Source organism: Convolutriloba macropyga, chromosome 5, assembly GCF_964194025.1.
Source record: "Convolutriloba macropyga chromosome 5, txConMacr16.3, whole genome shotgun sequence".
Taxonomy (NCBI): domain Eukaryota; kingdom Metazoa; phylum Xenacoelomorpha; order Acoela; family Convolutidae; genus Convolutriloba; species Convolutriloba macropyga.
This window is the reverse complement of record NC_134472.1, coordinates 5,981,035-5,993,757: the sequence shown is the minus strand read 5'-3', so window position 1 is coordinate 5,993,757 and position 12,723 is coordinate 5,981,035. Positions and strand designations below refer to the sequence as shown.

Here is a 12,723-nt window from a genome sequence, read left to right as displayed (position 1 = left end):
TGCAATCGTTAAACAGTTAAAGCTCCCACATACATCAAAATTTAAAAAAAAGTGGGAGCTGTCATTGTCCAAAATGTGTCGTACATTAAGAAAACAAACCTCAAACTCAAACGAAAAACAAGAATTCCAATTAGTTTGCAAGAAAACGGTGTCAAAGCAGTTAAAATCGTCTTTTGTTCCGTACAAAACAGTTGCACTATTTGGGAAACCAATAGTTAAATTTGTGACCACTGAATAACGAAAATAGGTATTAAGCAGAAAAAAAGAACAGGAAGGAAAAGTTAAAAAAATAGATTTAGGTTATTCTAGAACAAATAATTTCAGTTAAAGAAAACCTTCAGATATCAATTGGAATTTTTAACAAAATTTAGTCTTGATTCCAACCTCAATTAGAAGACATACATTGAGACCTGTCATTATCCAGATTGTGTCGTACGTCTAGAAAGCAGACGACAAATTGAGACGGAACACATATTTCCAAAAATTTTTGAAGAAAATAGTTTCGCAGACATTAAACATATACTTTAATCAGCAAAGAAAAAGAACATAATAACTATAATATCCGCATTTTTTACATCAATGGGGTTTCTGAGCTCTTAAAAATGAGATTAGGTAACAACTACTAGAGAAAAGAACGAGGAAAAGGTTAATAAGCGCATGTGTGTTTCTCGGAATTAATTTTTTCAATGCCATAAAACATAAGCTATGTACTGAAATCATAAATAGGTTCTCTTAATTCTCAACAAATCCAATGATAACTGTCCTTGTTTAGATTATGCCATGTGTCTAAAATAGATAAAAACTGATGAATTGGCAAAGATCAAAAATCCAACTAGTAACTTGCGAAAAACAGGTATCCAAGCCGTTAAAACAATGTAAAACAAGCAAATCTATAAAAAGCTTATTTTTGATCAAGTTTGCTTTTCTTCAATTCCAATAGTCTAATATGCGATCTATGTTTTCTGAGATTAGGTAACCGATAGACAGAAAATCAGCAGTATGCAAACTTAAGAGTTACACCTAAAAATACTTTTAACTATTTGATTTGAGAACCATGAAAAACTTAAACTGGTAAATTTTTTTGTTCATCCGTAGGAAACCAACAGGGACTCCAATTATCCACAATAAATCATACGACATGAAGCATAACAAACAAAACAAAAAAAATCGAGTAATTTCTGCACGACGATTGTTCCGAAGCCGTTTAAATTGTTGGAGTTTCGATTCCAAGTATATATATAAACCTACTTAGACCTAGCAATGTTAACCTACCAATTTGATCAAACATAAGCAAATTGATTCAAGTCACACAATTGATATAAAAGAATCCTCCAGAAGTGGGGCTGTGAATCAATACTCAGTTCAAATCAATACTCAGCGTTAGAATTTTTCATTGGTTAGAACTCAGAGCTAGAACTAATAATTGCAATAAACCGATATCTTAGCCGTCAAAACAATGCAAAAGAAGCAATGCACCAAAAATTTATTTCTGTTCAAAACTGCCCTTCTTCAAAACCAATAATTTAATATGCTATCTGTATTCACTGAGATTAGGTAACAGGTAGACAAACAATCAACAAAATGCAAACATAAAGGTTACGCCTAATTATCTTTTTATACATTTGAGTTGAGAGCCATGAAAAACTGAAATCGATAAATTGCTGTTTTGTTCATCCGTAAGAAGCCACTAGGACCTCCAATTATCCACAATTTATCGTACGACATACAAAATAACAAACAGAGACAAAAACAAAACAAAATTCGTTTAAGTTCTGCAAGAAGACTGCGCCGAAGCAGTTGAAAGTTTTGGAGTTTTGACTCAAACTAAATTCTTAAACTTAGTTAGAAATAGAATTTTTAACCTACCAGTTTATTCAAACAGAAGCAAATTGATTCAAGTCACCCAATTGATATGAAAGTATCTTCAAGAAATGGTGCTAAGAATCAAAACTCAGTTCAAATCAATGCTCAGTATTAGATTATTTGGTGTAAAATCTTCCCACCAGGTATTGAATGATTAAGATACCACCGGAGGTGTGATTGAATTCTTATAAACGTTCTAATGCATTCATGTATGATTTCCCTTGCGACTGAATTCTAGGATTTTTCGAGGAGCAAACATTATTGGGTAACCCTTGCGAACCCCACTTTAAATTTGGTGCAAAATTAGTTTTTTGTATCGTGACCTTTTCACACTGATAATGGGTTTATATATAGCTGATTTGTGAGTCCTTTTTTTCTATTCTAATTCAGGCTATCATCTCGATCTTTTAATAAGGTCCTTTAAATCTCTAAATTCTACTATACTTTATCACTTCATTCTTTTTTTTTTGAGAAACTAATTCTTTACTTGTTAAAAACTCTCTTTTTCGGCTTGCAAAATTCCATAACACAACAAGTTATAGTCGCAGAATTTTCCTCAGTCATAAAATTAATTTCTAAAAAATCTAATTTGTTGGTGACAGTCCTTGTCTCTTTGTGCTTAATACCTTTTCTTATCGCAACTGTTTTGCCTGCTCATCCTACAATGTTTTATCAGGTAGTGAAGCTGCTGACCTAAACAGAAGAAACACAAGACATTCCAATCTGGAGCGCAAGGTTTGTGGCGATGATGCAGACGTAGGAGCTTTAAAAATTACTACTGGGAACAGAGGAGCAACCTAATGAGCCTGCACCGCTAGCCAATGGGGGCACGCTCTGATAAAACGAAAGAGGCACAGAAAGAACCAAAGGGTGCTAGGGAATACATAGTCGAGGGAGTTAGCGGAGATCACGGAGAAAAGAAACAATGTTTGGTGTTATCTTGCACTGACTCTAGATGCAACATCACTCATGCTGCTGAGACATGACTGTGTGGGAGAAGACGGCGTAGAACATGGAGCGAAAGCTTAGAAGCTTTTGAAAGAGAGATTTCAGAGTGTGGAGGCGTCGACTGTGGTGACATTGGTGGCGCAGCTGGCTCGACTGCAACTCAAGGATTCGAGGATTTGGACAGCTTCTTCATCATAAGACATAGGGCTTATGTTGCTCACAAGGCTTCTAGCGGGTAAGCCGTCTGAGAGACCCCCTTCAACGACCTGATCCTCAATGATCTGCCAATGAGGTTTGAGGGCTTTCTTATATAGGAAAGCTTCAACCGGCAACGAAATTCATAGAGTTCAGGAAGAGGCTGCAGAACTTCCATCAGAGCACAGCACAGAGGTACAATGGACAAAGTGGTTGAGTGGCACTAGCAGTGAAACTTGATATCAAGAGGGGACCAAAGAAAGGAAAATGTTTTCAAAAAGAAACGCAATCGGCTTAACTCTGAGTGGGGGTGTTGGAATTTTGGTTGAAAGTATAGTTTTAGACTTGGTTAGAACTAGAAAGTTTAACTTACCAGTTTAACCAGACAAAAGCAAATTAACTCAAATTGCAGAATTGATATAAATGAATCTTCAACAAATGGTGCGGTGAATCAATACTCAGTTCAAACTGACGGTTCTAGATAGTTAATATTAGAGTTAGATTGTGATGTAAAATCTTTTCACCAAGAATTCAATGATGATGATACCACCGGAAAATGATTGAATTCTTAGAAACGTGCAAATGCATTATATATATGGCATCGCTGGCAATAAATTTTTAGGAATTTTATAGAAGCAAATTGGGTAACCCTCGCGACCCCCATTTCAATTATTGGTGCTCAGATTTGATTTGATGTCCAGACTTCTTTGCACTCATAATGATTATATATGCAGCTGATTTTTTAGTCTTTTTTAATCTCCGAATCCAAATCACCATCTTTATCGATTGTTTACACCTCTCTTGTGAATCTCTAATTTCTGCTGTATATTATCATTTTGTTTTTCTCTCTTTTTGATAAATTTTTTGTTTTACTTGCTAAAACGGCTTTTATTCTGCTTGCGAAAGTCCATAACCCAGCAAAGAGCATAATCTATTCACTGAAAACTTGACAAATTAATTAGTGTATTCTTTTTAAACGCCAATAATGTGATATATGAGTTGTATATTTTCTGGCAAGACAAGAAAAGGAAATTCAAAGATTGAAGAATGTCAAAAAAATCAAAACTGTTTTGTGAAAACTCATAGCATCACAGCAAAGAATCATTACCTGAAACGTAAAACAGCAACTATGGTAATTGTTAATCAATTAGCAAAATGATGCCGGCTTCACTTGCTGACTTTAAGCTGCACGTTGACCAGAAAAAAAGAGAAAAAATTGGCAAAACTCAATAATCTTTTGTTTATTTTGAGAACAATCATATATAAATGTCAAAATGACCATAAGCTTTATTCTAAAAAACTAGATATGTTCCTACGAAACTCTTTACAAAGTCAATTGTATCTGCTATTAGTAGACATTGATATGAATTATTCTTTTCAGTCATCAGCGTAAAAAAGCAAAAGAAATCAAAAATATTTTTAAAAAAGGTAATCGACTTATTACAATCCGAAATTTTTTGAATTTAAAAACAATGAGTAGACCTGATCAAGCCTTGCTTTTGCCGTTCGTCCATTAGGAACAAGCATTTGTGCCCAATGTTAATAATATGGATAATTTGTCAAAAAGATTGATATATCAAGAATAAATGATGCATTTTATCTCCACTGGTTTCTATTGGTCCACCTGGTTTGTCTCCAAATTTATGTTGTAACTTTAAGAACAAATCCCGAAAATGATTAGCTTTATTTTTAAGTGTACAAAGTTCTCTCAAATTTCATTAATTTTCAGTTAAGTTGTTCTTAGGTAGCGCGAGGAGCGTCATTATATGAATATGCAAAAAACTACTGTTGCCAAATTTAGTCACCAGTTAAACCAATATAAAATTGTTACCACCGATAATGGCAATTATGATTGAGATCTAGTGGAGACCAGCTTTTTTCAATAAAAAACTTTAACTTTCGTGCCGCCATTTTGCTTGACACTTTTTACATTATAATTACAACACGAATATATATATATATATATATATATATATATATATATATATGTGTATATATATATATATATATATATATATATATATATATATGTATATATATATATATATATATATATATATATATATATATATAAATGGCTACCGTGTGGCAGTACTAACCTATTCTTTATTGGTTATGGTCTCCAAATGATCTCAGGTCAAACCCGGAACGAGTTTCTATTCTTGATCAGTACTTCTCGAGGAGTTGCCAAGACTTGTCCATGACTTTACTAAGGATTCGCAAGAATTCATCCAAATATTTTTTGATGCTCCTCTCGTAATGCTCACATGTACGGTACTTCGGTACTTATTAGGGGCAACTGGCATTATGTAGTGTTGCTGATTACTTGACCCTACTCTTTCTAGATCTCGATGCAGGAAAAGAGTGCCAATGGTCAGAACAGAAACGAAATGGAAACTCATAAATGATCCGACTTTAGGCAGAATTTGACTAGTGAGGTCATCCGTGTAAACAAAATGCACCCTCACCTGTGCGCCTTTAAATATTTGATCACTCACTCACACCTAACGCTGGTTTTTATTATTATGTTAATGGTGTGGTTTATACTTAAAGATTGCGATTGATCTTCAACATTTGTGTTTCAGTGTCTCTCAACCCGGACCCCCAAGTCGGGACTCCTCGACTGCCGGATCCCAGCGAGGCAGCAGAGCTGGCAGCATTGTCGACGTCATAATTCCAGGTGCCTCCAATTCTAACTCAAACCTATCCTCCTCAGCCGGAGGTCATCACGACAGTTCATCCAGAAGCCACGACCGGACATCGACCAGTGGAGACAAAAGTTCCGGTGGAAAAGACCACGGGCTAAACAGTGGGAAAATGGGCAAACATGGGGGAGGGGGAGGAGGTGACGGAAGTGTACCCGGCAGCCCGGCTGGGTGTTGGGGGGCATCACCCGGAGGGGGTAGCAGCAATAGATTGTCTGCGGCGTGTAACAACGGAGTTCGAGAGTCGAGAAGGATGTCAACAACCGTTTCCAATTACTTCGAAGCTGCTGTTAGTTTATTCAAAACCCATCCAATAGTTCTCGTTCCTACTGAGGTAGAATTTGGCAATCTATAATTGACATTTTAAAACTTCTTGATAGGCTAAAAAATCACTATCGGGACAAAAATCAGCAAAAATGATGGACTGTGCATGCAGGTGAATGAAAACAGAAATTCATATTCCCGAGGGCTTAACAGGTGTTCTAAAAGCAGTTATTTTTCTGTGTAATAAAAAGTCGTCGTTATTAATTTGATTGTTTCAGTGCCGAAACAAGCGTTCAATGAGACGAAGGCGGAAGAGTACGGCAACTGCTAGAGCCCTCTCTTCAGTTGATTTGACATCTTGTTCCTCAACATCCTACTACTGCACGTGCAGTCCTTCCACAGGCACGGACGAGGCAGGCTTGGGGGCCAATTTGACACTCCAGTTAAATGGGGGGTACTCGCCTTCCAGGAAAAACAGCATGTTCGATTCATGTCACGTTGGTTAGTGCTCCCAAAAAACTCCAAAGTCGAAATGACCTCTGATTGGACTTATTCTGTGTGACTTATAATCAGACAATTTTCAGGAATTGGGCCTCTTATCAGACCTTTGACCGACAAAATTGAGTTTGTATTTGTTTAAAGACTTAAATAAGTTAAATGGTGCAAAAAATGAGCCCCGCGGGATTCGAACCGTAGTAGCTAGTGTTGAGCCCAAAGGCAGATCAGGACAAGATTAGCAAGGTTAAAAAGTTTTTCAGTTTGTGATGTATCGCAATACACAGACTCGAATAGGCTGGTATGCCTTATATGTCTAGACAGATATAGATTCGATACCAATGTTAACGCCCTTCGACTCACTTGAGCTGGAAACTGGTTATCAAGTTCTTCATTAGGCATCTCGAACTTCGTCAAAATATTCAAGATGTGCCATTTCTTGCGAAGTTTTTTTTCTGACTTTTTAAAAGAAAATTTCTAAATTTCTGAAACCCCGGGCTGCCCATCATATATCTTTCCTTAGTTTCTTACTGGAATTTTATATGATTTCCTGGGTCTCATTTTCTCTACAAATTGATTTTTTAAAAGTTTTTTGAAGTCTTATGAGATGTGAACTGTGAATCAAATCCTAGTTTTCCCACAAGGATCAAATATGATTTCCTTGGTTCCATGCAAGGATCGTACTAGGAAATAAGTTTTATATGATTCAAATGATTTATATGATTCTGACTGGGAATTCAGTGTTCTTTTTTTTAGCTAATGAATAAAAAATTGAACGTTTTTTCAGGCAAAACCCTCAGTAGCCTTCTTAGCCCATTCCGGGGAGGTGGGGTTGGACCCAGTGGGTCTCACATGGGCATGATGGGTGCAGGGTCCCATGGGAACATGCTGGCAGCTTCTCACCAGTTCTGCTCTCTCCAAAAACTCTCCTCTGGGTCATCCAGTCAGTGCTGCTCGGCCTGCAGCAGTCGTAGGTCATCGTTTAACCCTCCAAGCCCCGAACTGGGGTTCGTGGAGGTTGATGCAATTTGGCACAAAGATTCAATGAAGTTGACTGTCCACGTTTTGAACGGTAAGTGTTTGAATAATAATTCAGATTTTAAGGCATTGACAATCAAGGATCGAGGCTAACCCAGAAAATCATGTAAAATTTTTGGCGAGGGAAAATTATCTCCAGTGTTAGTAGTTTTTTTTGCGTTTTCGCATGATAGCCCCCCCCCGCCCCAGTTTAGTGGTAATATAAAGTATAGCCCCTTCAATTGCTGTAAATATACCATAAGAGAGGCTGTAATGAAAAAAAAATACCTGTTTATTGTTTTTAGCATTGTTGACTAATTGCGCGGGACAAACTATTGTGATGTTTCTCTGATCATGACTGTCTTTCACTCTGATCAGAGCAAGCTATAATTCTGATTCAAATTACAATACAAATGCAGTATATACATTTTAGAATACAGACTGTAGCCTTCTATGATCATAGCTCAACATTAGTCTGATCAGTGCAAGTTGTAATTGTTCAATGTTGTACAGGATGGGACATTGATGCTCCATTCCAAGGAAAACTGCTTCCCAGTGACTCGCTTCAAGTGAAGCTATCCTTGAAGGGAGGTTCAAAACAACTACAACGACAGAAACAGGAATCAACAACATTTACAAATACCAAAGATCCATCGTTTCAGCAGAATTTCTTCTTCTACGCTATCACTGAAGAACTGCTCAGCTCTGTTTCAGTGAAAATTAAGTTCATAGCAAAAGCCACAGCCTTGAGGCGCAAACGGACGTTATCCCATTGCGAACTGAAACTAGACTCTTTGGAGCATAACAAGACCACAAAATTCTGGCTGGCGTTGGAAGAACAGACAATTATGAAGGTCAGCAACAATTTGCTTATTTGAAAATTGCAAAAAATGTTTTCAAAACGCCTATTTTGAAAATTTTTTATATAAAACTGGTATATTTGAAAGTTACAAAACTGTTTTTTTGGGTTTTTTCCTCTATCATAGCCCCCACTCAGCTTAGAGGTCATGCTATGTTTACCCCCCCCCCCCCCCCAAACATGACAGAGATACCATAGTGGGGGGGGGGGGGGGGGGTTTACTGCTGTAATGGGAACGACCCTTTTTTCTATGAAAAGATTTATTCTATCTCACACCAGTCCTGTGTCTGTTCGAAGGTGGAGAGAGAATAACCTAATGCAAAAATTTTGCATAATATAAGCTTAAATTAACTTGACAAGAAGTTCTACTTGTTCAGCGCATACTGTGAAAGCTGAACCAGTGAAGAATAAGAAAGAACAAGAGAATCCGTTAGAAGAGATTCCCAAGTTCAAGAGCTTGAGAATAGTTGGTGAGCAGTTAGCACAGTAGGCTTGCAAGTAAGAGATGCTAGTTCAAATCCAGTTCAGGGGTATTTTTACATTATTTGCGCCTGATTAAACCTCATTTAGATAAACAGATAAAAGGAGTATAAAAAATAAAGCTTGTCAAATTTTGAAACAAAAATAGCATCACAAACGGGTCAAATGTGCTTGACGAAGAACTGAGGTCTTAATTTAAACAGTTAAACCTGAGTTACTTTTAAAAATTTTTTTACAAGCGTTCTTGAAAATATTCAATACAAACGCTTATTATAAGCCATTAACATGCGGTTCCTGGTGTATCTATAAAGCCATAAATTTTGCATTCCAATTAAAAGTAATCACAGAGGTGCTTTTCAGAGAACTTCTTGTTTTGTATTTTTATTATTAAAATGTGAGAAACAAAAAACCATGTACCTTAACTGAAATTTTTTATAGATTACCACCAAACATCATTTTGGGTTGACAAACATCATTTTCGCTTTTTATTGATTTCCACTAAACAGTACACAAACATCATTTCACCATGGACAAATTTAAGTCCCGATTTTTTTTAAAAAAACCAGAAGAAATTTGCCAATTGTTATATAATTTTCCTATGGTTTTCCTAAATTTCACTCCTCTCACTTGTTATTGTATATCTTAAAGTTGTTTGCTTCCAAATATGAGTCAGTTTCTGAAATTAGGTACCTGTTTTTGGCTCTCATAAAATGTACTTAGTCTTTGGATACTTTTTAATTGATGTCAAAGAAATAATTGTTCTGGAAAAATCTCAGAGGGCACCTCAAGTGATTTTTTACATTCCCCTCAAATTTTTGAAAATTTTTATAAAAGAAGTTGCTAACAATTTTTTCTTCAGAGATGAATATGAACAAAATTTAATATTATTGCAAAAACTGCTGCAAAAATTCCCCTGCATTTAGTACAAACCAAGCAATTTATTATTATATAATTCGATAATTATATTTAATTTTATATTTCTCAAACCAATCAAAAAGTTACACAAAACCACATTAGACGGCCATTGAGATCTACCAATAATAAAGCTGCGAAACAAGAAAAACGCCGAAATCAAATATAAAGCACAAGCAACAATAACGACCAAATTTTGACGTCTAATTTGGTCGTAAAATACTATATACTAAATACGTAAATTTGATGTCTAAAAACACTTAATAACAAAGTCCAAAAGCATCGGATAAAAGATATGTTAACCAAATTAACTTGTATTTCATTAGAAAATATATGGGACCTGTCCTTAAATAATACTAGTTATAAAACAACTACTTTCAAATTCATGAAAACGATAGGCTAACTAATGAAAGAAGTAAATAGTTTCATTTTTAATTCCATAGGAAGCTACTAGGACTGGTCAATACCCAAAATAAATTATACGGCTAAGAATGCAATTAACAAAAAACCTTAATGTTGCGAGAAAACGTTTTCCAAGCCGTTCAGAAAAAACTTGGATGCCTGCAATTGCGTCTTTTTTCAACACCGATAATGTGACAGTTGAAACATCATTAATGTTAATAGGTTACAGGTGAACGCAAAATAATAAAGGTAATAAAGGAATAAGTAGGTAATAAAGGAACAAAATAACAAAAAATGCAAGTTTCCAAAAAAAATTGAAGTTTATTTTAACAATTAATCTCAAAGTCCTGAAAAACATGAGCTATCAACATAAATCACTGAATAATTTGATGTATGTCACCATAAAAGGCCATTGCTATTGAAAGTTATCATTATCCATAGTTTTTTTCATAAGTATACAAAGGCACGACAAATACAGCATTAATCTGATGTGTCAACTTTGATTAATGAGACTGGATAACAAGTAGACAAAAACAAAAAAAATAGAGCTTATATATAAAGATTTGAAAACATTTAATTTCGAAGTAATCAAAACCAATATTTTTTAACTGAAATCAAAATTGCCATTCACATATGCCTTCACAAGAGGCTTTTGGTAATTGTCATCATCCAGAATTTTCCATAGGACTACATAAATTCTTAAAGACAGAAAAAATTTTTAAAAATTCAAGAGAACATTGTTGAACCCGTTAAAATCATAAACTCTTCAATAAGAACAAAACAATTTTTAATGATCATTTAAAATTAAATGCAATCCGTTATGCGATTTTTTAACTGTAATTTATGGAACTAGGAGAAAAAGGACAGAAAAGAATAGAAAGAAAAACAATTTACTTATATTTTTGAAAGAATATTTTGTTTGAGAGTCATGAAAATCATTATTTATCAACTGCGACATTAAAATAGTTTTATTCATGAGTCCATAGGAAGTCATTAAGGCTGGTTATTGTGCGGATAACGACATACGATTACAAAAAGAACGACAAATAAAGACATAATCCAAAAATCAAAAACAATTTTGCGAGAAAAATTTGGCGAAGCCTTAAAAACCATAATCTGTTCAATGAAGTTGTTTGATATACTCAATTGAACTTCCTTTCAACACCAGTTTTGTAATTTGAAACCCCTCAATAATATCATAAGGCAACAAATCAGGAAAAACACCTCAAAATAATTCAAATGTCCATCAATCATCAAAATTTATCATAAAACTCGTAGTATCAAAGCTAAAAAAAACTTTACAGAAAACATATAACTTCGATTATGATTACAATTTATATTTAAATTATACTCCAGTTCTTTGCTGAGACTAATTTACAAATTGGTTGATAAAAATAACGATTAAATGTGGAAAAGCTCAAAGGTTCAATTTTAATTCGAAAAACCGGCAAAACTTTGTCTCTAGAACACTCTCACGGGAAGTTTCCGTAAAAAGTCTTGTTTGGAGTTGCCACAGATTCACAGATTTTGACAATTTTTTCTCTTTATTTTATGGCAAGTTCAGGCAAAGTAAGCTAAAGATGCTTATTTGGTGTCAATTTTGATGAAAAACTTGTCAATTTTAAGAAACAAAATTAAGCCAAAATTTTCGCCAAAAACTTGGACCAGACATCTCAGTAATAATTCTCCATCTTTAAAGCTGAAACGATGTGTTTTTGAATTATTAACATAATTCTGGTAAAATTCACGAAAATTGTTTAGCAAAAATAAACAGAGTGTGAACAAAAACTGTCCACCAAAAATGTCTCCTCGATTATTGATTCAGTTTCTCCATAGCTTTCTGATGGTAATCTTTCATCATCTGTCTGGAAAAAGATGTATTAAAAAAAATTTACTATACAAAAGGACAGATCAAAGATTTTCAATTTAAAAGTCCTTTGAGGGATGGAACAATTACTCTATCCACTTGCGATCTATTAAATGTGGTTGAAGTTTAAATATGAACAAGGCGGCGCTTTAATGTGCGTTCAGACATGATGTTCCAACCCGAGCTCATCTACATCTTTGACTTAATTGTCAATCAAATGAAGAGATAACAAAAATAGATGTTTGAGTTCAAAACAATCGTTACACAACCTAACTGCTAATTGAGTTTTATTTTGCCATGCCTCATTACAGCGCCAACGAGATCTGCCATTTAACAAACAAAAAACTAGCAAAAACGAAATTTTCACGGCAAACATTGGATATCAAAATTTGAAATCACCTTGTAACAACGTCAAAATGCAGTCAGGTAAAACCTTAACTACACAAATTTACTTTTTCCTAACTATACAGCAGATGGAAAGTTTTTTATGAGACTAGGTAACAAGTCGACAACGAGAACGAACAATGAGTCGAAAATCAAAAATTAATCAACATTTTTTAAACCAAGAAATTTGAAAAGTCTCAAAATCATTAGCTTTTATTTTAATAATCCCTGATAAATTACTAAAAAGTCATTACAAAACCAAAAGGATTTGTCTTTGGTTAGAATAAGCCATAGAAACGGACTAAAAATGCAGAAAACCTCAAAAAATTACA

The 12,723-nt window shown here is 34.7% G+C and overlaps 1 protein-coding gene across 13 annotated transcripts in view; it reads left to right on the top strand.

Annotated features, from left to right (window-relative positions):
- Window positions 1–12,723, top strand: part of LOC142339084 (uncharacterized) — a 105,760-nt gene that overhangs the window by 84,470 nt on the left and 8,567 nt on the right. For all 13 annotated transcript variants that reach the window (XM_075388789.1, XM_075388785.1, XM_075388795.1 and 10 more), the window contains 4 exons: window positions 5,592–6,000; window positions 6,254–6,476; window positions 7,258–7,542; window positions 8,001–8,341. In XM_075388789.1, the coding sequence (XP_075244904.1) occupies window positions 5,592–6,000; window positions 6,254–6,476; window positions 7,258–7,542; window positions 8,001–8,341 (1,258 nt within the window). The remainder of the gene's footprint in view (window positions 1–5,591; window positions 6,001–6,253; window positions 6,477–7,257; window positions 7,543–8,000; window positions 8,342–12,723) is intronic.